General features: G+C 41.5%; 2 protein-coding genes across 6 annotated transcripts in view; one reads left to right on the top strand and one right to left on the bottom strand.

The window, feature by feature from the left end:
- Positions 1-5759: 5759 nt before the first annotated feature.
- TOMM6 (translocase of outer mitochondrial membrane 6) lies at positions 5760-10708 on the top strand. The gene is made up of 3 exons (XM_081195926.1): positions 5760-6132; positions 7149-7253; positions 10348-10708. Exons 1-2 carry the CDS (start codon positions 6011-6013, stop codon positions 7243-7245), a joined length of 219 nt encoding a protein of 72 aa, XP_081052052.1. The 5' UTR covers positions 5760-6010; the 3' UTR covers positions 7246-7253; positions 10348-10708.
- USP49 (ubiquitin specific peptidase 49) overlaps positions 10709-24902 on the bottom strand; it is a 58059-nt gene continuing 43865 nt past the window's right edge. For 4 of the 5 annotated variants that reach the window (XM_081195830.1, XM_081195832.1, XM_081195831.1 and 1 more), the window contains 4 exons: positions 24197-24401; positions 21789-21897; positions 19652-19857; positions 10709-18801 (listed from right to left, as the gene is read on the bottom strand). In XM_081195830.1, coding sequence (XP_081051956.1) covers positions 18611-18801; positions 19652-19857; positions 21789-21897; positions 24197-24401 — 711 coding nt within the window. In that variant the 3' untranslated portion in view covers positions 10709-18610. The remainder of the gene's footprint in view (positions 18802-19651; positions 19858-21788; positions 21898-24196; positions 24402-24902) is intronic. The other variant, XM_081195833.1, reaches the window with a different exon arrangement.

The raw sequence follows: 24902 nt of genomic DNA, 5'->3' as shown, positions 1-24902 counted from the left end.
AGACAAAAAAAATATCAATCCTGGATGAAGTTTTATGCCGATGAGAGTAGAATGTATATTCTCGTGTATCAACATGATGAAATCTCCACACATCTACCAGGTCAAAATTATGAATCAAATTTTCCATTGCTTTGCATAAGGTTGATCTGTTGTTTTTGGGATCCCTTGATCTATCTTTAGCTTCTGACATTACAAAATTCATATCTCCTCCAATAATCCATTTTGCGCTCTTGTCAAAACTTGTCATGATTCTGTATAAGTAACTGAAAAATTCAGTTCTATTATTGTTTGGAGCATATATATTAGCTATGTTATATCTATTGTTTGGAGCATATATATTAGCTTCATTTACACAGACTTGAATCATCATGACTCTGCCTTTATACTTTTCCTCTGTTTCTTCATATATCTTCTGTATTTCAATTTTACTTTCGTTTATATACATTGCTGTTCCTGCTGAGTCTGAAGTGCTAGCTGAAGCAATAAGTTTGCCCAATCTTATATCACGTAATAAATATTCACGGTACTTTCCAATGTGTGTTTCCTGAAGCATGATTACATCAGCCTTTTCTTTACATAGATTCTCGAAAATTCTTTTTCGTTTCTCAGAACCGTTTAAACCTCTTGTATTGACAGAAAACATTTTGATTGAATTCATCTTCAATATTTTTATGGCTATTTTAAAGCAGAGTACTCTTCAAATCTCTCAGCTGTTGACTGTTCAGGTCTCTCGAAGCAGAATGAAAGTTGGCGAATGCAGCTCGTTTTATATGCTGTTTATTTAGCCCCACCCACCCAATGCCACGTTGTGGTCAGTGATTGGTTAAATTTGCTCTGATGATTTGACGTAACATGGAATTTTCTAGTCACCTTAGAAATCGAAATCTAGTGCCCTAATTTCGACATCACTCATTTTACTTAAATTCCAGCCTGATGTTTGACTCTTGCGCTGTTATTTTTCTGCCCTGTTTGTTTTTGTGCATCCTCTTAAGTTCTCCTTTTGGCTATTTCCAGCCACTGTACTTATACTAATGTAAACTTCTATTATTACCATGCTTATGTGCGAATTTTATTTTATGTTTATGAGATATTTTATACTGTCATCCCAACATTCCTCAACAGGGATCCTACTACTCTTTCCACCATCTGAATCAAGTATTTAAAAAGTAGGCATGTTCAAATAATTTGAAAGGTTTTTAAAGCTACAACTACAACAGAATTTATAGAATAAGAAATAACACAAAGGAATAAAGAACACATATAAAGACCAAGTGTTTCTTGCTTGTCTTCTGCTTCTCCCCATTCCAGATCTTATCCTGTCTCCCTACCACTTTTATCTATCTGAAATAACCCTTGCTCGCCTTTCCCTATCTCCATCCAATCAGGAGTGTTTATTTCTTTTAAAAAACATTTTTATTAAAGTTTTTCATAATACAATAACATATAGAAAATTAATGTAAATTTTTAAAAAACCTACAAAAAGTTCAAATAGAATAAGTAGACTATGGAGTCCTCTCTTAAATGTAGTTCTTAACCCATGCCACCCACAGCCCCTGCCAGCTCTTTCCATTCTCCTCCCAGCCTCTCACCCTAAGAGGCCAACATTTCCCTGCCTCCCACCCAGGGTCCCTCCATCAACCATCTATCACCCCAGGAGTGTCTGTTTCTGAGAAGCACCTCAGATCTTTGTCTATTCCTGTGATAACTCCTCACCCAGTTCCTTGTCTTGCTGCTTCTGTTCGATAAGCAGACTTGATCCTTTAGCACAAAACACCATGCCCTGACCCTAAATTCCTCATTTAGACACCCACCACACGGTCCTGAAGATGAGGAATTCTGTTCTAGGGTCATGGCACTTGTTGTCCCATGTGGGTGAGGTTTAGAGGACACATCGGCAAGACCTGTGCATATTTAAAAGTTTCCAGACATAAAGTATACCGTATTTTTCGTTCTATAGGACGCACCCAACCAAAGGACGCACCTAGTTTTTAGAGGAAGAAAACAATAAAAAAATATTCTGAATCAAATGTTGTATAAACTACTGTATTGAATAAACAACCGGTATATCAGAATCATATTACAGCCATGTAAAGTGAACAGCAGTCAACAATGGCATTAAGAACCATCATCACTGTCATTATGAAATGAAGAGAGACTTTAAGGTTTGAGTACTCTTCTAGTCTTCTGTGAGCCCCAAGAACTCATCACTGCTAGAGTCAGAATTTATGAAGCTCAGTTGCTCACAATCACTGACATCACTTTCTTCGCTATCTTCATGTAAAATACCATCTTCCTTTCCATCCGAAGCATTGCTAATGCCACATCTTTCCTCTCCGTCCTCTTCCTCCCCTCTCTCAGCGAACAGCCTGCCCGCTGCTCCAAACCTTGAGGGGAAGGGCAGGCTGCAGCACCCCCACCCCCAATCAGCAGCTCAGGAGCGCGGGGCAGGCTGCCCACTCCTCCAAACCTTGAGGGGGAGGGCAGGCTGCTGGCAGAGCAGCACCTCCACCCCCATTCAGCAGCCCAGGAGCGCGGGGCAGGCTGCCCACTGCTCCAAACCTTGAGGGGGAGGGCAGGCTGCTAGCAGAGCAGCACCCCCACTCCCAATCAGCAGCCCAGGAGCGTGGGGCAGGCTGCCCACTGCTCCAAACCTTGAGGGGGAGGGCAGGCTGCTGGCAGAGCAGCACCCCCCCATTCAGCAGCCCAGGAGCGTGGGGCAGGCTGCCCACTCCTCCAAACCTTGAGGGGGAGGGCAGGCTGCTGGCAGAGCAACACCTCCACCCCCATTCAGCAGCCCAGGAGCGCGGGGCAGGCTGCCCACTGCTCCAAACCTTGAGGGGGAGGGCAGGCTGCTGGCAGAGCAGCACCCCCCCATTCAGCAGCCCAGGAGCGCGGGGCAGGCTGCCCACTGCTCCAAACCTTGAGGGGGAGGGCAGGCTGCTAGCAGAGCAGCACCCCCACTCCCAATCAGCAGCCCAGGAGCGTGGGGCAGGCTGCCCACTGCTCCAAACCTTGAGGGGGAGGGCAGGCTGCTGGCAGAGCAGCACCCCCCCCATTCAGCAGCCCAGGAGCGTGGGGCAGGCTGCCCACTCCTCCAAACCTTGAGGGGGAGGGCAGGCTGCTGGCAGAGCAACACCTCCACCCCCATTCAGCAGCCCAGGAGCGCGGGGCAGGCTGCCCACTGCTCCAAACCTTGAGGGGGAGGGCAGGCTGCTGGCAGAGCAGCACCCCCCCATTCAGCAGCCCAGGAGCGCGGGGCAGGCTGCCCACTGCTCCAAACCTTGAGGGGGAGGGCAGGCTGCTAGCAGAGCAGCACCCCCACTCCCAATCAGCAGCCCAGGAGCGTGGGGCAGGCTGCCCACTGCTCCAAACCTTGAGGGGGAGGGCAGGCTGCTGGCAGAGCAGCACCCCCCCCATTCAGCAGCCCAGGAGCGTGGGGCAGGCTGCCCACTCCTCCAAACCTTGAGGGGGAGGGCAGGCTCCTGGCAGAGCAACACCTCCACCCCCATTCAGCAGCCCAGGAGCGCGGGGCATGGGCGCACATCCCTCCCGCTGCTCCAAAGCTTCCTGGGGCTGCAGGGGGAAGCCGAGGCTGCCCCGGCAGAGGAGCGCGGCTCTCCCCACCGCCCCGATTTAGCAGCCTGAAACCGCCTGTTTCCTGTAGCCAAGCCTGCTTGGCTAATAGGTTTCGCCAGTCAGCATATTACAGTTGTCGTCGTCTCAATGTTAACCTTCTAATTGCCCAGCTTTCTAATTCTTTAGAACCTTTCAACAACTTTCAAGGTGTCCTGGTGTTTACTTTTTGAAATATGACTACCCTAGCATAGTCTACACTAGCAGGTCTTGATTTTTGTGTGGAAACTTAGTTTTTAAACAATTGCAAAACAGCTTTGCTCTCTGCTTGGAGTTACAAACCATCGCTGTCCACTTTAGCACTTCCAATACAGCGCTCAGCAGGGACGCTGTGAGAACACACTGCACAAAAGTGTGTCACAGGCAACAAGGACTTTCTGTGTCTACCAGACGCTTGTGCTATGTGACATACTTTAAACAGCCTTCACCAACTTGGGTCCTCCAGGTGCTTTGCACTGCTACTCCTTCAGCCCCAGGCAGCATGGACGGTGCTCTGAGGGCTGCTGTGGTAGAAAACATCTTAAGGGCCCTGGGTTGGCAAAGGCTGGTTTAAATCCCCCCTGTGGAGAATTGTTCCTGATGGGAAGGGGGAGCCTGAGGCCCCTGTCCCTGCCCTCTGCTGCCCAGAAGGACTGTGAAGAGATGGGATAAGTTTACAGGGTACACTTTGTTCCCTCCTTCCTCCAAGCAGTTCTGGCCATGAAATTGTCAGGAGCTCGTCCTACACTCGAGTAGGACCCTGGCAGAAACACATGCCCGACTGGCATGTTCTCTCCCTCCTGGTCGTTCGTTCGGGAGCTTCAAAAGCTTTCTTGTGCCCAAACATCCCAGCGACCGATGCCAGCAGACACCAGCACACTTAGGGATCCGCAGAATGTTTGCAGTTTGCGTAACAGACCCCAGCAATTCAGCATTTGGCTAATCTACTTTATTTACATATAAACACACACGGAGCACTGCAACATGGCTCCCTCTCTCTCTCCAGCATCAGACAGCAAAAAAGTGAAAGGACAAAGGACAATAGTCCCACTTCACGGAACACAGTAACACAAACATCCTGTCTCCGTCACTTCTCACTCTGTGGAGTCAAAACATAGACCGTCATGTGATAGACAAAAATCCCATGACTGCAATCATGGATTAGGAATTCTAACAAAAACTACTTAACAGACAGTTTTCCACTATTACAGTCATTTTCTGGCTTAGCCCCTGCTGTCACTTTAAGCAGGGAGGATCAGGAAGATGTAATGTGACACAGACAGACACAGATGCAAAGCTGGATGCCAACAGGAGAGCATGTTATGTGTGTGACTTCATGTGTTTCCACAATGTGTGTGTGTATGCGTACAGCTCTCCAGGTGTTTATTGTGAGATTGCATTAAGATTTTTTAAAAAAGGAATATAAGACAGGAATCGGCCACCATCCTTGACAAATAGGAGAGTCCATCATGGTGCTGAAGGACACCATTTTGTTTCACGCGTCCATGATGGGCCTTGCCTTGCCTACATTTCCATACACTCAGGGGGATTGGGATAATTATATGGGGCTAGGGTGCAACCCATTTCTAAAACAAGGACGCGTTGGACCCTTATACTAAAATGGAGTTTAGTAGACAAATGAAAGTTTAGGGAGACTCAAAACCCATACCAATCCTGTGTCTACCTTGTAACAGAATTTAAATGCAGGGGATTGCTTGCTTATCCATGCTCACTAATTTGGTTTCTGCCATGGTTGTCTTAGTTTGTCTAATAAAGGTGAACAACTTTATAATGCTCTCCTAGTCCTAGCACGGTAGTAAAACTGCTAGCACATTTGCAAAGCTAAGCAGTGCCTGCTATGGTTTCAAACTGGATTTGGTACTGCAATCTTGAGATTCCTACATTACATGGGGTTGGACTAGATGACCCTAGGGGTCCCAACTCTCTATGGTTCCCAAGAGATTTCATTGGAACACGCTCCGCTTCATCAGAACGTGGAAGTGGACTGAAGTCCAAGGGACCTTATGATGGGTGCCGTCACAAGCCACTTCTTTCTTTTGCTACAACAAACTGACACAGGGCTGCCCGTTAATTTGATAATTCAGTGAGTTTGTCTTCACGGTTTCCAGAGTCTGGCGCTTCTTTCGGCAGTTCGGTTGCAAATGAGCCGCTTTCCCTAAGCTCTTCCTCTCGAGACGTTTCCGGACTACAACTCCCATCATTCTTGGCTATGACGTCCTGCCTAGCCGGGGCTTGAGGGAGACGCAGTCCTATCACAGCTCTATGGTTAGAGTCGCAAGCGGTCGCGCAGGAAGTGATGCATTACGTCAGCGCCAGCCGACGTATGGGCTGGAGAAGAGCCCTCGTGGGTCGCTGAGGAGGTTCCGAAGCAGCGACGATGGCGCCGGGTGGGCAAGCAGCGGGCGGCGGAAGCAGCTCCAGCGCGGTGACGCCCGAGGGGCTGCGGGGCTGGATCCGGGGCGCCTACCGCTTCGCCACAGACCGCAGTGACTTTCGCAGGTGGGAGGAGTATTGATACGAAGGAGCTTCAGTCTCCTTCCAGGGCGGTGGGTTGGGGAGGGAGGTGGCAGCCGAAGCAGGGAGAGCCGCCCTGGGCTGTGCGGTGTCTCGCTTGGCCTGCCGTGAAGCACGGGGGGCCTCGCGTACTGTAAGGATGTACAGTACACTCCAAAGTTAATGCGCGGTTTGACGTTCACGGTTTTAAAAGGGCCTCGTGAGGGGTCCTGTAGCTGGCCAAGTAAAAAACAGATTAGGTGTGTCTGAAGGGTTCCGACTCGCCTCAACACATTTCGTTTTCTGTTTCACAGCTTCGTTTTTTCAGGGTTTTTAATATTTTAAAACAACAACATCATCCCCTTCCCACCCTCAAAAAACAGCATTTTCAGTGTTGAAAAGGCTTCTCCCGATAAACAGGAACTAAAGAACAAACAAGCATTAAACAAAAAGCCAAAATATCTCTTTAGGTTTTACTGCCCATACTAAATCTACTCCCAGGATCCCTTGCCCTTCTGCTTATCCTCATTTTTCCAGGAATTGCATTTGCAATTTTTCTCAGACAGCACTTTTTATTTCCTCTGGCTCTGTGAGTTTTGAATCCATTCTGAGCATAGATTGAAGGAATCTAGCTTGAGAAATATTAACATGTAGTGCCCATAGGAAAACTGAACCCTGTGTTCTGCATTACACTAGCTAAATGCAGCCTCACCTCCAGAGGAACTTGTGTAGTGAGGAAGCACTTCTACTACACTTTGGTTAAGGCAGGCAGTTTTGAATAGAACGTTCTGTTAGTAACATGGCTGGCTGGCCCTTCTTGCTGCTATATATAGTGCAGTTCTGTGGATGTCTTGTCAGATGTCAGTCCCACTGAGTTCAGTGGAATGATTGAAGTAAGAATGTCATATATATTCATATCTGGTGTTAGCGTGTCTAGGCCAGAAATCCAGCAGAATTGTGCATAAATTTTGATATTAGCTACCAGTTTTCACACTTTTAACCCTACTCTGTATTTGTTTCAGGAACCTCATAGTTAACCTGGGTCTCTTTGCAGTGGGAGTTTGGGTAGCAAGAAATTTAACAGACATTGATTTGATGGCACCACAGCCTCCTGCATAGCAGAAACGGTGAGTAGCCAGGATTGTGGAAATAGTGCAGATTGTATATATCCTCTTAATTTGTCTCATCACAATCAGATCAATAGTTAAGTGAAGGGTTGAATAAATAGGACCCTGCTTTTCTGTGCAAACTCAGGCCTCATGAGGGTCACCCTTTCATCCTGGATGAAAGGAAAATATTTTCCTAATCCAGGCATAGGCAAACTCGACCCTCCAGAAGTTTTGGGACTACAGTTCCCATCATCCCTGACCACTGGTCCTGCTAGCTAGGGATCATGGGAGTTGTAGTCCCAAAACATCTAGTGGGCCGAGATTGCCTATGCCTGTCCTAATCTAAAGTTGGAGTGAGAACTTGCTTCTGAAAGTTGAAAAACATCAGAAATGGAAGAGCTACAGAAAACTGTCATGAAAAACTTCTTTATCCAAAAATCATATTCCTGTTCTAGAACAGGGTTGAGGAGCCTTTTTGGCTCTGGGGGCAAGATCTTTATCTGGCTCCACCCTATGGACCAGCTTTGACAGGTGGACAGGGCAGGCCATGCCACATGATTGTCAGGTGGGTTGCCCCTCCTACATCAAAATCACTTGCACTTCCTGTGATCCCATCTGAGCATGATTGGGGGTGGGGGTGGCTGAGCACTCTTTACAGGGGTTTCTCCTCCTCTTTTAAGTCAGTCCCCACTCTCCTGTACTCGGATGGGATTGTGGGGACTGAGTGCAAGAGCTGAGCACTCTTGCAGCACCCTGGGGTGATATTTAAAAAGGTGGCAGAAACTGCTGCAGAGTGCCTGATTGCTCTCTTAGGCCCAGTGATCAGCAGAATCAGCTCCTCCCCTGATGGGGGAGGGAGTGATCTTGCTTCCTGTTGAGGCTGGGCATACCCAAGAGCTTCCCGTAAGGAGTTGTCTGACAGGCCCATACTCAGCAGGCTTGCTCTCCCTTTGCATTGGCTGATGTGTAGGGAGAGCTCTCCTTCTTAGTATTGGGTCCCTACTTTGTGCATTGCTTCAACGGCTCTGGACAACCAGCAGTTCGTCAGGCCCTTTGGGAGCTTCACAAAGTGACTTTGGGAAAGCCACCCTTCCCAGATTGTCATCAAGGGTAGGGCATGTGGGTGGGGCTTGCACAAAATGTACTGGTGTGCCAAGCCCAATTCACAGGGTGGAGGTCCCCCACCCCCACTCTGGAATGTAATATTACCCCCATAATAATAATAATAATAATAATAATAATAATAATAATAATAATTAATAATAATTTATATCCCGCCCTCCCCAGCCGAAGCCGGGCTCAGGCTGGCTAACAACAATAAAATAGTGCAACATTCTAAAAACATTTCATTATAAAAATTAATTAAAATCAAATTGATGGCAACCATTAAGCTAAAGTTTTGTAAAGATTGCCAAAGGAGGGAGTCAGGCTGCGCCCTGACGATAGGGCCTGGTGGAACAGCTGTCTTGCAGGCCCTGCGGAAAGATGTCAAGTCCCGCAGGGCCCTTGTCTCTTGTGACAGAATGTTCCACCAGATTGGAGCCGCAGCCGAAAAAGCCCTGGCTCTAGTTGAGGCCAGCCTAACCTCTCTGTGGCCTGGGACCTTCAGGATGTTTTTATTTGAAGACCGTAAAAAAGAAAAGATCTAGAACAGGCATAGGCAAACTCCAGCCCTCCAGATGTTTGGGGCTACAATTCCCATCACCCCTAGCTTCGGCCCAGTATACCTGAAGGAGCGTCTCCACCCCCATCGTTCTGCCCGGACACTGAGGTCCAGCGCCGAGGGCCTTCTGGCGGTTCCCTCATTGCGAGAAGCGAAGCTACAGGGAACCAGGCAGAGGGCCTTTTCGGTGGTGGCGCCCGCCCTGTGGAATGCCCTCCCATCGGATGTCAAGGTGATGGACAACTACCTGACATTCAGAAAACATCTTAAGGCGGCCCTATTCAGGGAAGCTTTTAATGTATGATATTTTAGTGTTTTTTGGTTTCTGTGGAAGCCGCCCAGAGTGGCTGGGGAAACCCAGCCAGATGGGCGGGGTACAAATAATAAATTATTATTATTATTATTATTACTAGCTAACAGGACCAGTGGTCAGGGATGATGGGAATTGTAGTTCCAAACACCTGGAGGGCTGGAGTTTGCCTATGCCTGATCTAGAACTTTCATAGTCTTGAAACTTGTGATTGCTATTACTTTAAGCATTCCGAACTTCATGGACATTTCCACTCTATTTCCATAGAGTTAATATGACACAGGTTTTCCTGTGTAATTTGCCTTAAACAATTCAAAGCATGATATTTTTAGTTACCTTTATAGTCAGTCATTTTCTAGCAATGAGAATAAATTGAAAGAAATGTCTATCAGATAATTTTGTAGCCAAGCGCTTGATGGCTGAAACTGTTGAATATGTTTAGACTTCTGTTACATAAATTAGACTGACAGTTCCCAAACTATTCTGAAAACTTGTTGCACCTTAGGTTGAGCTATGAAAACACGGTTTATATTTCTCTAAGCTTTGTTTTATTTTATGTTTCACCTGCCTGAGTTTGTCTGGGGGGGATATATTAAATATATTTTGTGTTTGTAAATTATTGTTAGTATTTGGATAACTTCTCTATCAACTTTTTATTACAATGTACATCAAACTATGTTGCATCTTTCCTTAAAACAAGTGGACTTGAGCTGTATCTGCTAAATTTCCCTGCAAGGTGTGATTTCTTGGAAGACCAAGTGCACAGAGTTTTCATTTTTTTACCCATACGGTTCTAGTTCAAACTTAGCATGTTGTGATTAGATATGGAATTGTTAAAGCAAATTTGGGTGTTTATGTTGCCTTTGGATACAGAGGGTAATAATCACAGTGAGAATAGACCTACTGAAATAAATGAACTTAAGTCCCTTGATCTGATAGGCCTATTTTCAGTATGCTTTAGACCGGTATCACTCTTCAGATTTGTTTTATGTTCCTTCTGCCACAAAGCTAGTTTGAAATGACAGCTGTGTTGCACAAGGTATTAATAGTTTGCGGGGCCCTGTCCACTTATGGAAAAGCTGTATGTTGTTCACTTGTGTAGTAGCCTATCATCTTAGACGTCCAACTTTTCCTTACAGATATGGATGAAGTAGATCTGCGTGAAGTCTGAGTTTCCCTCTTGCTTTATGACCAAATGAATTGATTCATCACTGCATTGATTTACATGGGTTGTTATCTGCAATGCAGCTTCTGCTGAAGCGATTGGAGGCATCAGCATTGTGAGTGAAGGACTAGAGAAAACACCGAGGCAACAATTTACCTGTACATTTCTTTTTATCATGTTCACTTCACTCGCTTGGGAGCACTATTGAGTCCAATTAATGTAGTACCTTCTGTTCTATTTTTGCCAGAAAATATAAGTTCTTTTGCAGATGGAATCAACTTCTGTACCAAGAGTTTAACAGATTCTGAAGTGTGAAATAAAGACATGCCAATGCATTGGACTTTTTCATTTTAATAGGAAATTTCAGCTTACAAAAACAAGGTAAAAAGAGTAAAGATTTACAAAAATCATAAAAACATGATTCATATTTCACACTTAAAGAAGTAACAAGCCCCAGTCCTGTGTTTTTAAGTAGGACATGTTAACTATTCAAAGGGAAAATACATTTTTTAAAGGCCTAGGTGACCCTTTACTTATGAACAATTTTCAGCCAGCATAAAGAGTTGTGTGGTATTGTAATTATGATGGTATATTGTATGTGGAAAAGGAACTGTTTGGTGTTGCATAGCATTTTGGTGTCTTGGACTGCTCTATAATGCCTCTGAGGTTACGGGAAACCACTTGTTAATTTGTTTTTTTAAAACATTTGGGCTGGAACGCTGTTGGTCTTGTAGAAGAACGTCACCATCATTACAATGTGTCTCTTTAAAGTTCTCTTTAACAATAGATTTGTGTTTGTTCATTAGAGCCACCCATTCCTCCTTCCCATATGGAGAAGGTAGTTGAATCCTAAGGAATTAATGAGACTTCAGTTGCCACCAAGGGGGAATGAAAGCATTGGCTCTGTGGGGATGGTTTCTGCTCAAGTCCTATGACACATATTCTTGAGTAGAAAGAACATATTGTTCAGTATATTTAGCAAAAATTCCAACTTACACTTTTGTACCTGTTTATAACACACCTCTTGATCCTTTTTATTTATAAACTCTTAAACCCAGTTCAAAACAATATGTAAAAGATGAGTAGCTGTGTTTCAATAACATTTATGCAGTGAGTGGGTAAAATCAGTTGCTCATATATCGATCTGTCCTCCATCACTACCTACCTCCAACCCCTTTGGAGCTGAGGCAGCCTTAACCATTGCCTGAGTGCGGCTAAGTGATCAACACCAAACAATCAGTAGCTACAAGTATAACTACAGTCAGCATTGCCTTAAAGCTCCCCTGCAAATTACTAGTAGCCATAAATCTGCATTTAAGACAAAACTGCATACTTTTTTTACTATACCATAAATTACTGCTAAAATAATGTAATCAGAAGTGTATGGCTTTGGGGAGCTGCGGCAAATTTAAGTACCTATGTAAAGAACCTTTGTGAAGTAGAGATTATACTACTGTAAGGTGCTATTTCAGAGATCTGATTTTGTGCATGTTAAAATTCTGAAATCTAATCTAAGAATTTTCAGAACACTTGTTTTAAAAACATTTTGTGGTGACCATTTTTAAAAGTAGTGGCAGAAATTTATTCTCGTTTTCTGGCTAGACTTACACACTCATCTTCAGTGGAACTTGTTTCTGTGTACATGTGATTCGGTTTACATTTTGAGGTGTAACCAGTGCCCATTGTGCACTGCATTTGTTATAAGTGAACTTAAGCGTAGCAGAGTTTATTTTAATTCAAGATTTAGTTATAGTAATCTACTTTTGCCTTTGAAAGCTGGACCAAGCAAAAACGCTTAAAATTACACGATTCGGTAACATAAAATTTCTTTGCCAAATATGCTATAGTCAACCATGAGGCCTATACATGCTTCTGGTCAGGACCATCTCTGCCATTGGTGGTTAAATAAGAGGCTGACAGTATTGACTGATGGGGAATGGGACCAGATGCCCTTACCAGTGGGTGGTGGAGGCTGCTAGCTCAGTGCTGTGTGCCTGGACAGTGCTGATCTCCAGCTCACATGCCCTCTGCCGCTAAGGTTGTCAAGTCCCTTCCCCCCAGTGGACATGATATACCATACCATACATTACATCACACATCTATGATATCAGAAACTGTCAATGAAATCTAAAAGCCTTTTCATGTTAAGTTTTGCAAGTTTGATTACAAGATGGTGCTTTCCTTGAATATTGAACAGCTAACAAGCTGTGTGTTTAGTTCTAAGCATTACTTTTTTCCTAAGTCTTGTTTCATTGACACTGTTTGGAGTATTAGTTATTTTGGATTGAATGAAGTCAAAAGAAAATAGAAGCTTAAAGACAAACAAAGGTGCTTGGTTGCAACCGTAAAGATGAGAATTGTACATTGAAAGCTGAGGCTTTCACACCTGTTTTGTGCAGTAGCAAACAGGACACCTAACTATATAGGCAGTGGGAGGATGGATACAAGGAGTGTGTGTATGTGTGTGTGTGTGTGAAATGGGAAGGTGAGGCTACTTCCACTCTATATCAGTGCACTTAAAACATGGCAATCCTAGCTTGATTTTAAATTCAGTTGATGCTACTTGTATACGACCAATATTTTCTATGAAAAGAAAGCATAATTTTTCTGCAATCCAATGTACAGTATCATCATTGCTATGTTTAGCATTTCTCTTTTTCTGACATCTACATGACCTGAACTGAATTTGGAGGTCACGGTTATGCTTACACCTACATAGTTCCAATGCATTCTGCACTGTAAGTAGTCTGTCAGACTTAGGCTGATTGAAGATGTGCTTGACAATGCAGCAGTGACCATATGCCTTTATCTTACTTGAGGTGCTGTATTTAAGGATAACGGATACTGCTAGTTAAACTAGATGCTAGGCATGATACCATGAAACAATGTTCACTAGATGTTCACTGGATTCTATTAAGCACCTTTACATATAGATGTTTAGCTTCAAGCATTCATACGTATCATATACTATCTGTATAAAGACAGGACTGTTTGTCCTCCCAGGAACTGGAAATGGAAAGAAGCAGTACCATGGTAGAAGAGAACAGATGTCTTTGCAAGGCACCAGTCATCAATTTCATAGCCTTTTCCAAACTGCTTTGTCAACAGATTGCTCCAGGCATTCTTAACCTTTCACACCAAAATCATGACGTACTTGCTTCAAGAGGAATAATCCTAATTTGAAAAAAAACTTTTTACTGACAGATTTAACACAAAAACCAAAATTATGATCTACTTTTGAGCAAATCATTTGCATTATTAGAAATACAGTCTTTAGACACATACAGTAAAATACATCAAGTTGCTGGTAGGAACCATTTTTCCCATTCACATACAGATATGAAATGTAAAAAAGCCAATACTACTAAAGTATTGTAAAGACACAAATTTGGGAGGGGGAGAAAATTAAACTTGTGTCCCATGCAAAATGTAATTAGATACAAGGCACCAATTTTTTATCTTAAAAAAATTGTTCACAAAGCTTTATCGGTAGGCAAAACTAATCCCACAACTTTCACCCCATTCATACAAGTTTTCAGTCAGCAATACTGTTTAAATGTGGCTGCAGTTTGTGTTGGGGATAATTTGCTGACATTCAAAACTCATTTTCTCCTATCACACATACCTGGCACACAAAGCATATTAGTAAAATGGATCTTTACAATCAGAAAGAGACAACATGTATGTTTTTAAAGTTCTTCTTGTGAGTCCATAGGACACATTTAACACCATTTTTTTTGTAAGGTTTAACTGATAGGCATGTTATAGTTTCCCTGAAATGCACGCACACACCTAGGGCAATATCTAATGTTTGTCATACTTGGAGGAGACCCACTGCTCCAAGGATGACTTGCCACTGGATATCACCTCTATAGTTCTAAAGCAAATAAAAATAAGCATCTGCACAGTTCAACTTTGCAGTGAGTCGTTTGCTAGGATGCTCTTCAAATCAACTTGTTTGCTTTGTAAAGTTAGGACTATTTCCCCAGTGTCTGTAGGAAACTTCTGATATAAAAGGATTCCATTAATATTTCCCCTTTTGCACAAATTTAACGAACAAGTTAGTTGGTTGAAATTTTATATTTAAACTATGAAAGAACAAGTGAATAAATCGGCCTCTGTCCTCTGACTTTATTTTGGGGTTGCAAAGATACAAGGGGGAACCCATTGTTATACTTAATATGGACCTGTCACTGAAAATAGCAGTCCCTTGTGGAGTATTCTCCCATACCCCTCAGTAACATTTAGGCACACCTATCCTCATGACATCATTGCACGCCCCCCCCCCCATTGCTGGGTCAAGGAAACTGTGCCGTCACACCATAGATTGTGTACCGAAATGTAGTAATAGGGGGAATATTTGATCTGGGGATGCCATTTTTGTCAAGGGCAATGTCTAAATCTGCCTTCAGTGAGAGGAAGTGGGCAGTAATTCAAGTGGTCCAAATTTGATGAAGACCATTAGTTCCTATTTCAAAGCCTTTTAGTTCAGATCACTGCCTGCTTGCACTTCCACAGACTTCTAAGACCCAGAAATCTTACACCAAGCTAATAAAACCCTTAGCTAGCCTAATAAAGACTCATTTTCAAAACTTGATGTACTGAATTGCTCCATCATTCTTAATTTTTTTGTAGCTAGTTTTAGCTATAGATACACAACTAGTTTTGCTCTATTGATAACGGGAACACTTGTTATACCCAACTTATTCCTGTGTGTATACTCTTATAGCCGGATCCTAAACATGTTTACTCAGAAATAAGTCTCACTGAGTTAAATGGGCTTGCTTCCTAACAGGTATGTTTAGGAGCATAAACGTTAAAAGTAAATTGAATGATTTCCATGGATTAGCAAATGTGGATGTGCTTTTGGTCATATCCTACAAGTACACGGTGGCTCTTGGGAGAAATGAAGCACCATTCAGTGCTAAAAGTTTTTCAGGGTTTAACACATATGCAACAAAGGAGCTGAATGCTAGGAAAATTAACACGGGAAGACAGGTTAACTGATTGGTTATTCTGTTAGGCTTCTTTGTAATGGTAAGATATGGAACTATTAAGAATGCCAATTGTTATCACATTTTCTGTCAACCAGGACACTTTAAAACAGTGTACAGCTTAGCAAGAGCACTGCTAGCAGTGGACAGATATAAAAGAAACAGCATAAAAAATGCTATACGCTATCGCTTCCAAATAAAAGCTAATTATTACAGAAACCTCACAGTGTTGGAAACAGCAAGCACAATTCAAAAGCACAGTTCCTTCTTTCCCTATCCAGGTAACTTTCAATTGCACTCATTTCCACATCTCGTGCCATCCCATTAATCACATGAGGGGCAACTACTGTCCAAATCTGCTTAGGAAACACAAAGCATTCATGGTACCCATACAACCCTCCCACCTACACTATGCATCTAATTTAGGCGTCAGCTGCACCTACTCAAAAACTTAAAAGATGTGTGAAATACCCAGTCAAAAGATGAGTATTAACAGTAGGCTTGCCAGCTCCTCCATCAAACTCTAGCTACACCTTTAACAGCAGCTTGATGTGGAGGCAACAGTAGGTGATAGTGTGTATCTTCATGCTGTGAAAAGCTCCACATCTATTGTCTGCACATCAAGTTGCTACTAATGGTCAGTTTAGGCTGTGGTCAGTTGGCAGCCATACTACTGAGAAATCTGGTTTCATAGCTGCATTCAGTAGTGGGTGTTGCAGGTGGGGTTGCATTGCTTTCCTGGCTCCCAAATACAGCAGTGCTGTCACGTACTGGGAGGGGAAGCGGCAAGGCAGTGGGGAGCTCAGCACTGTGCACAGGAGCCCTGTTGCCATGCCCTGTTGTGTTGCTGCCTCCTCGTGGTAAATGGCAGCAATGCAGTCTTTGGAAGCCAGAATAGCAATGCAGCCCCATCTGCTACTGCAGTGCTGCATCGTGATTTGTAGGGGTTCAGCTTTCTATATTTATAAACACTGTTGTGTCTGCTTTCAATACAACGAGTACGAGCTGAGCTTCATTAACTGAATTTCTTACTAAGGATGCTTGCCGATAGAACTTTCTGGAGTATCAGACATGCTGACCCAGTACACCTGAACTTTTTACTACCAGTCCAAACAGCAGACCAATGTCTACTGGAATCAGTGTGTGCTGCACAGTCCCAAATCATGGCTGTGTGTAACAAACCCCTGCTGCTTTCTCCCTACTTCCAATGCAAGAAGGGGTAAATGCTTAGATTTTTGTCATTTTAGTAAACATGCCATTTACTAATATCAGGAGGCTATCAATGGACTTGGAAAGATGGGTTCACAGTAGCCACAGAAAGCAAGAAAGCACTTGAGAAAAACTTGTGCACACCAGACACCTGTCCATCTTTTTGAGATCCATTTCCCCCAGAAAATTTCTAATTTACATTGAAAGCTAAATCCTATACTGAGCAGAAGCTCCTGTGGCAAGACTATCTTCAGGAATTTTGAAAAAACCTGTGCTCTTCTCCAGAATTGTTTACTGAAATGCATGTGTTCTGCTCTAACAGAGGAAGCCTGTAGCAGATAAACACTGATATTTGATCATTACAATTGCAGGATTAGATTTCTCAAATTTTGTGAAACTCAGCATCCATATCAGAGTCAAACTTCATCTGATTTACAATGATGCTGCACTGATTTCTGTCACAATTTAACTGGCCTATTTCTTATGAGCAGTTATAGGTATGATTTCTTGATACAACTGGTGGCAAAAAAGAGCCCCGAAAGCCTAGTTACAAACCCAAGGAAAGTTATCTTTATCTTTGCTAATACACAATTGTGGGATTTTTATGCTATGGTATCAATATTTCCAAGTTCCAAAGCAACAAGTTGTTTGTTTAGCCACACAGAGTCCTGTCCTTTCTACAGAGATGAAACAGTGGTAATAATTAAGGTCAGCAAGAGCTCTTAATGGTAATTCAACATAGGGTAGCATACTAATGAATTGTTACATCTTGTTCATGTGCATGTGACTAAGCATACTGTGATGACACACACTCACAGTTTGGAGCTAGTTTTCTGGGGGTTAGAGAAGAGAATGAGGATGGATACCCTTCCTATTGCCCAAAAAAACGCTACAAAAGGGAGGAAGTTGACAAAATTCAGGACACTATTAGGATAAAGAGGATAAAGCCTCTTCTTGCTTTATCTGTATGATGGCTGCTACTTCCCTCTCCGTTCTTCTTTGCATCTGAAAAGTTGCTATGCACTTAGGGCAAGAGTTGATATGTTCCAATAGCAGCAGAAGAAAAAGAAAACGAGCAATTAGTACAGGAAATCTAATCCTCTACTGTGAAACTGGGTGGAGTCACGTGACCAATTCATATGGTGACCATCATGTTATAGCCAATACATAAGGAAAGCCCCAAAAGCCAAGGCCAACCCAGAACAACTGCAATCATTACAGAGGAAAATGTAGACTGTAAATTCAGTCTAAGTTTTTGTCTTATTAGAAGATGCGGAAAATAGAGGGGAAGAAAAATAGTTTCTCAAATTTTTAGTACATACTCAAAATATGTGACATATTCAGCGTTCTGTATAATTTCAGCTTTTGTTCATTCCAAGAAACTAGAATGACTTCAGGGGACAAAAGATGAAATGCCCATTACAAAAATAATAAACAAGGGTTGATGAACACATTTTCCTAGTGTAAAAGATCTTAGCATGTGTTTTAGTATAGTACAACACCATCTACCCAAATTACGCTGGGTTAGAAAGATGGATGGTGACTATATTATACACTGTATAATATATAAATAACTGGCTACGTTATTTACACCAAGAGGTGCAACAACAGTTCACCACATCAAGAGATCAAGGATTAAGTCAGCTGTGTTGATTCATTCTTTTTCTGGAGGAATTGTTATATTTATGGTCAGTTTGATGGCTTTATATCCTGGTTGTACACAGAAATTTGAATGCACCTACTTTTCCATGCCATAATGATTTCTCTTTGAAAGAAGATAAATAGTCCTAGACATTGGAGGCTGTTACTCTTTGTTTTGTTTAGAGGACGAAGGGTTTTACAAATACATCTGTCCTTAAAAAAAATAGATGTTCTGCTACAATCTCATAGAACAGTTGCACATAGTAGGAGGCCCACTTTTCCGGACTGTGGATCCAAATAATTCCTGCAGCAGTATTTGTTCCCGCCAAGATGAGTGAACTCCAAAAGGCTTTTAAAAAAATAAAATAAAAATAAGCCAGTTGATGCTTCCTTTCAGGGGAGTGTCAGTCTTCTATCTTTATCATTGTGTTTGGACGGCACCTGAGCTTGAAGTTGTGTTTCTGAGATACTTGCTTTGCCCTGCACGGTTCTTTGAGTATAAAAAAGAATGTAGGCCTGGGTTTTGCATACCTCCTCCACACTACATACATTCAGTTTGGAGTCATTGCAGTGGACCCAAAACCCTAAAAAGGAGAGGAAACACAATTTATTAATGGCAGGAATTTATCCTGACAAATAATTTTTTTTGAACTGGTCCATAGACAGATGACCCCTTGAGCTTCTGTAGCACTTCTACAGAAGCTACGGAGATAACCACAATATAATGTGCCCAAAGGGACATCTGTATTGAACAGCAGCCCCATGTGCTCAAAAGCAAGCCATTTTTGAAACTCAAGGGGACTTTCAAAAGCAGTTTTTGACATACTATGGTTCTGCTGCTGTTCAAGGAATACAAGTCAACAATTCCAACAAGCAATCCCAAGCATATGGCTGCTCCTAAAAGGGGCTTTCTGGGTGTCAGAAATATACTGCTATGTTATCTAACCTTCCCCATTTTATAGTGTTATCCTGGACAACATTCAAGAAAAGATAATTGTAATTCTGCTTTTCTCCAGATGGCTGGGGAAATATGCTGTATTAACATTTTGAAGGGAGATGCAAGACAATAAGTGTGGATGTTCTCCATTCAGTGTGAATTTATCACCTGAACAAGTCTGCTTATAGTTTGGAGAAAGAGAAATAGCAATTCACTGAGCAAGCAAAATAGTTTAATTCAATGTGGATATTAAGTAAAAGAAAAATAGAATATGACTTTTCTTTTTTAGAGCAAGAGCAAGCAATATAATCTATTCTGAAAGACTACAAGCAAGAAGAAAAACAGTTTAATTCTTAGTGTTACCAGCAGATATACTACTAGCGATGTACTGTGGAAACAGCTATAATATTGCAGGAAACAAATACATTTTTATGAAGTGGTAATTCTACAAGATGCAATCAGTTAAAAAGGTTCTCCCTATAACAAGGCACACGCACCTCCCTCTGTGTTGTAGCAATATGCCGTGTAATGTCCTGAGCCAAACCCTTTCCCGTGATGCATCACCACAGCCGAGAGGTCATAGACAAAGGTCTCTTTGTCAAGAGAAGAGAGAGTGTCCCTGCAGCAGTAAGGTTCCATGTTTAATACCTGGTCAAAGAGGACATGGACCCCAATCTTCTCACGGTGATTACGCCCAGACCACCTGCAATACAAAGGCATGCAATCAAAAGGGCCTTTTTTAAAAAAAAGGCAGGGGCGCTGACAGCTGTAGCAAAGCTATAACAAGATTTCAAAGAATTATGATATTCTGGATAGTGTACTTAATGAAAAAATTCAACTGAATGGTCCTAATTTACTGCACTTAATATAGTCTGTTTTACAATATGAAATACAGGCTTTTCTACATGCTTTTGTAAAACATATTTCTTCAACAATATTATTCCATGCAATACATTTTGAAAACTGTTCTGCTTTTATTTTCAAACTACTTTTATTATTTTCTGAAACTGATGATCAATAAACCATTATTTAGTAAAGGACTATCATCAGGCTTAGTAGTGATTCAAAGTAGCTTCCTAGATCATTAGCAATTACATTTTAGTAAACTCAAAAATAATTACATTACCAATTAGAAATAAAAATACATCTCCAAGTTGGGAAGAATATTTTCTGCCTTCTTGCTTTCTTAGAAATGTAAGATGGGTAAGTCAATACTACAGTGGTGCCTCGCAAGACAAAATTAATCCGTTCCGTGAGTCTCTTCGTCTAGCGGTTTTTTCATCTTGCGAAGCAACCCTATTAGCGGCTTAGCGGATTAGCGCTATTAGCAGCTATTAAAGGCTTAGCAGCTTAAAGGCTATTAGCAGCTTAGCGGCTTAGAAAAAGGAGGGGGGAGCGAAAAAAAAATGCAACACTCGCAAGACGTTTTCGTCTTGCGAAGCAAGCCCATAGGGAAATTCGTCTTGCGAAGCGCATCGAAAAACGGAAAACCCTTTCGTCTAGCGGGTTTTCCGTCTTGCGAGGCATTCGTCTTGCGGGGCACCACTGTATTTAGTGGATGTAAGTTGGCCCAATAAAAGAACTCCCATTCTTAGGCATAAATATTACAAAAGGGTTTTTCCTGCTAAAAGACAGGCATGTTATACTGCTCAGTTTAATTAAAGAATCTTGTTCTGAGGTTTTAAATATCTGCAAAAAATGGATACAAAGAACAAAACACACTTTGTGAAAAATCTCAACCCCGGAGGTGGCCAAAATAGAGATCCTCTTTAACATAAAATTAAGCAGAATTGTACAATTATCTACAATCACAACCTGCTATGGGATACCCACTAACAGTGAATAGTGATGACATTTAAAACAAGCTAATATTGGATTCAGAATTCTCATTTTTAGGTGGAAAGGATAAGCTTACTCATTTCACCTGTTTAACAGATGTCAGCATCAGATATGTTAGAGGAAGCTTTACAGTTACAACACACAAGCCTGTTTGATTATGCTTTCATTATAACATATTGCGGCTGCAAACCCATGAACTGCAGCAGTTGTGTTGTCACTTCTTTCCACAGATCTGTCTATTCAAACTTACTCCACTGGTGCTCCTATGGTAGTCAAAAGGCTGAGTCAATTCCTCCCACATCTACCCTCCATGGAGGATATCAGCAGCCTTTAATGCCACTTCGAAAGACAAATCTCTTCACTGCCCTGCAGATTCATGACTACAGTACTTGGAAGAATTCCAACTTGCAATAACTTGAATCCATTTACAATATCGGAAGAACAATCAACAGGAGTTCAAGCATAGCGCTTGGAAAGAAGTAGGGATGTGAATTCAGAGGCACAAATGCACATTGCAATACAGTGGGTAATATTATGCTAGAACGGTTCTAAAACAAACAAGGAGCCTCTCACTGTGTGTATCGGATCTTTTTTACAAATGGGTGCTTCATCTGTGCTCTGTTCTGACAGAGAATCAAAGAGGGACACGAAACATTCTTGCATTTCTCTTCAAAAGTAAAAGGTATGTAAGGGTGCCATTTAATAAAACGTCCAATAATAATATAAAAATTATATCCACACCATTGCTTCAGATACAAAGGCGATCCTTTATTCCCCCGCCCACCTCCAATTCACCTGAATCGTTTAAGGTGCAGCCGGAGGACCTGAGGTAGTCTGTAGATCATTAACTGCTTTTTAGCTTCACTTAGAATAAGAGGTTTGGGAGAAGATTTCCGCCGTTTGCCTACGTAACAATTAAGAAAGGACAAAACAGAGGGCAAGTTACAGCTTTCTGTCTTTGAAAGAGAAAATTACCAACAGCAAGTCTTCTACCTTTCCACTTTCAACAGCCGGAAACTAACAATAAAGCTGCAAAGTGTGAATGCTGTGGGAACTTCTGCTCAGGTCACTCTCAGCAACTCTATCAGTATGTGACGCTTGAACCACATGAATTTGCTGGAAATTTGAAACATGCTTTATTTCCTCTTGCAAGTCATTTTTCAATCATCTGTTTATGATTTCATTCTGCTTATTTGAAAATTATTTTCAGTACAATGGTAAGCACTTTTACTTAGATCCAAGTCCCATGAAGTTCTATCGGATAAATTCCCTTGCTTAATGACAACTTCTGCAGAGGAGAGAGACTGATGGAGCCACCAGGTTAGGAATGATGAAGACATTTTCTCAAACTAGTATTTTAAAGTAAACTCTACGAAAACATACAATTCCTAAGAAGATTAGTAGGTTAATGGTTAGTAATTTCTGCGCTTTAACATTTCAGAGTAATTCAAAGCTTCTTAAAACACAACTATGTAAATACACTTTGCACACTGTCAATTCAGATGCAAACAGCAAACCATGGTTTGATTAAAGCAGGAAATTACTCATTCAGCTGAGTGTGTAAGAGGAGGAGTATGTGCAAACGCAGGACTAATCATACAAACAATGGTTTGGAGGACTGGAAGTATTACTTCTAAACCTACTCTTAAGTCTTTTAAGAAGCCAGAAGACTCTTTGTTTATATCTCAAGAATAAACATATGTCATCGAAGTCTTTTCCACAGCTGCCCACTCTACTGTGATACCAATCCCTAGAAAACCTATTTAAAAATAAATGACAAATACCCACCTGAACCTATTTTGATATAGGAAGTCTGAATAAAAACCATTTCCAGCTATACAGTATGGTTGACATCTATAGTTTCTCCTTGATCATTTATGATTTATATCCTATTCTAAAAGTCATAGTTCCCTTATCAATTATCTCAAATAGCATCCCAAGGTTTTATCTCTGCAACCTCAATACACACTATTTTTGAGACTACATGGCAACTTTGAATAATTATCAAGAAGGAAACAAAGGAGGAATGCTAACATATTTTGAATTTGGCAAAGTGTGCTTGGCAAAAAATTATCGTTATGTATCCCAATCCTAGGACAGCTATCTACGAATAAAATTGGAGATAATATGCAAGCATGGGTGTATTAACATGTTTCCAAGGTACTATCATACTGACAGATTCAAAGCAAAGCTTCAAATGCAAGAAATCCTCAGTGTCAATGTTTAAAAACAGGCGATTCTGTGTCTTCATGAATACACAGAAAAGAACACATGAAAATGTGTGTAGCTAAATGCTTGAGGAAGGCTACAACAGTGAAGTATGGCGTTTCCTGTAGTGAAGAACTCTTTACCTAAGGCTCTCAAATTCTATTCCCGTTTTTAATAGCATCCTGAAACGAAACAAAAAACCAACCCAATTTCTGCCAAAACCAACCCAAGCAACTTTTAATCTGCAATTGAAACTTCCTTAAACCAGACAGAATCCTGTCACCTGTGCCAGAAGCTGTCACCAAGAAGGGGGGGAGGGAACAGTTCTCTCCAATACAGAAAGAATGGAATGGCTCTGTAAGTTCAGCAGATCAATTCGGTATGCAAACTTACCCAATTTCTACAGCTAATTTCAATTGTTGAACCTTGTTTTACTGTTATCAGTTTCTTTTAAAAAGCAAACAACACAGTTCCAGCCTGCCTGCATTATCACCATAAACATGCATAACATTAGTATTGGATGATGGAATCACTGTAGTTGTTATTCTTCTGGAGACATTACTACTTTTCCTCAATGAGTTTTCCTTTCTGTTTTTCAGAACATAAAAGACCCTAAAAAGAGCAGGTTCTTCCTACTCCCGTGTCTCTACCCTATTCGGTTAGGAGAACTTCTTTGTTTTAGCAATCTGGCAAATAATAATAAATAATAATAATAATAATAATAATAATAATAATAATAATAATATAGGACTTCTTCCCATTACTTTCAGTAACATTTCAGTATAGTTCTAAGTGGAGTAAAACCCTTTTACCTTCTGTGATGTTCAACATCAATATCGCTGATGGCACTATAAAGCATTATTTATTATTAACAACTTTTTACAGTTTTCGGAACTGCTGAATGGAAGGTCAAGAATCGTGGAAGCACCTGTTATAGTGTCACCAGGCACAATGGAAAATTAAATCTGTAAGTAACACAACAGTCTTTCACTTACTGTTGCACTGGTCACATGCATAAATCCTTCCTTCCAAAGCTTCTGTTTCTGTGAATTTGGCCAACATTTCAGTCAGCATGCACTCCGTCTGATTAACAGGCACAATCCCTTTGTTGATGGAGTGATACCGTTCAGGAAATTCCAGGGAAAGATCCCAGAAAGGTTCCACAGTATTAGATTTATAGTTACATGTTATACAGGTGACCTAGCAAGAAAAGGTTTATTTATTAAGACATACATTTATACAGATACCGTCTCATAAGACACTGTGAGGCTTAGCAGCCAAGAAAATATGGCTTATTCTGTGCTCTAAGTAAGTCTGTAACAATCTGTAAGAGAGAGGTTGTGCTTGGAAATTCCCAGATACGGACAGAGGCGCATCTTCAGAATAATTTCTATTGTTTGATCATACCGCCTTTGTACAACTCTCTAGTGTAAGAATGAATTCAGTCCTACTGAAATCTATGGCTACTATGACTTCAGTTCTGTTAAAATGAAGTTCTTAATAGGCCTGAATTATTTGCTCAAATTAAAACTTTTCATTCAAAATTTATATATTAAAAAAATTCAACTCCATTAAGTAATTCCTCTAACTTGATTTACTGATAAATGCCCATATCTATTTAATTTTCTTCATCGCTATAATGAGTTGCAGAATATAGTTCTTCAGTTTATTAGTATGTTCAAGAGGATTTTATGTTATATG

This window comes from Podarcis bocagei (genome assembly GCF_964188305.1).
Source record: "Podarcis bocagei genome assembly, chromosome: 5".
NCBI lineage: Eukaryota > Metazoa > Chordata > Lepidosauria > Squamata > Lacertidae > Podarcis > Podarcis bocagei.
This window is presented reverse-complemented; position numbering and strand designations above follow the sequence as displayed.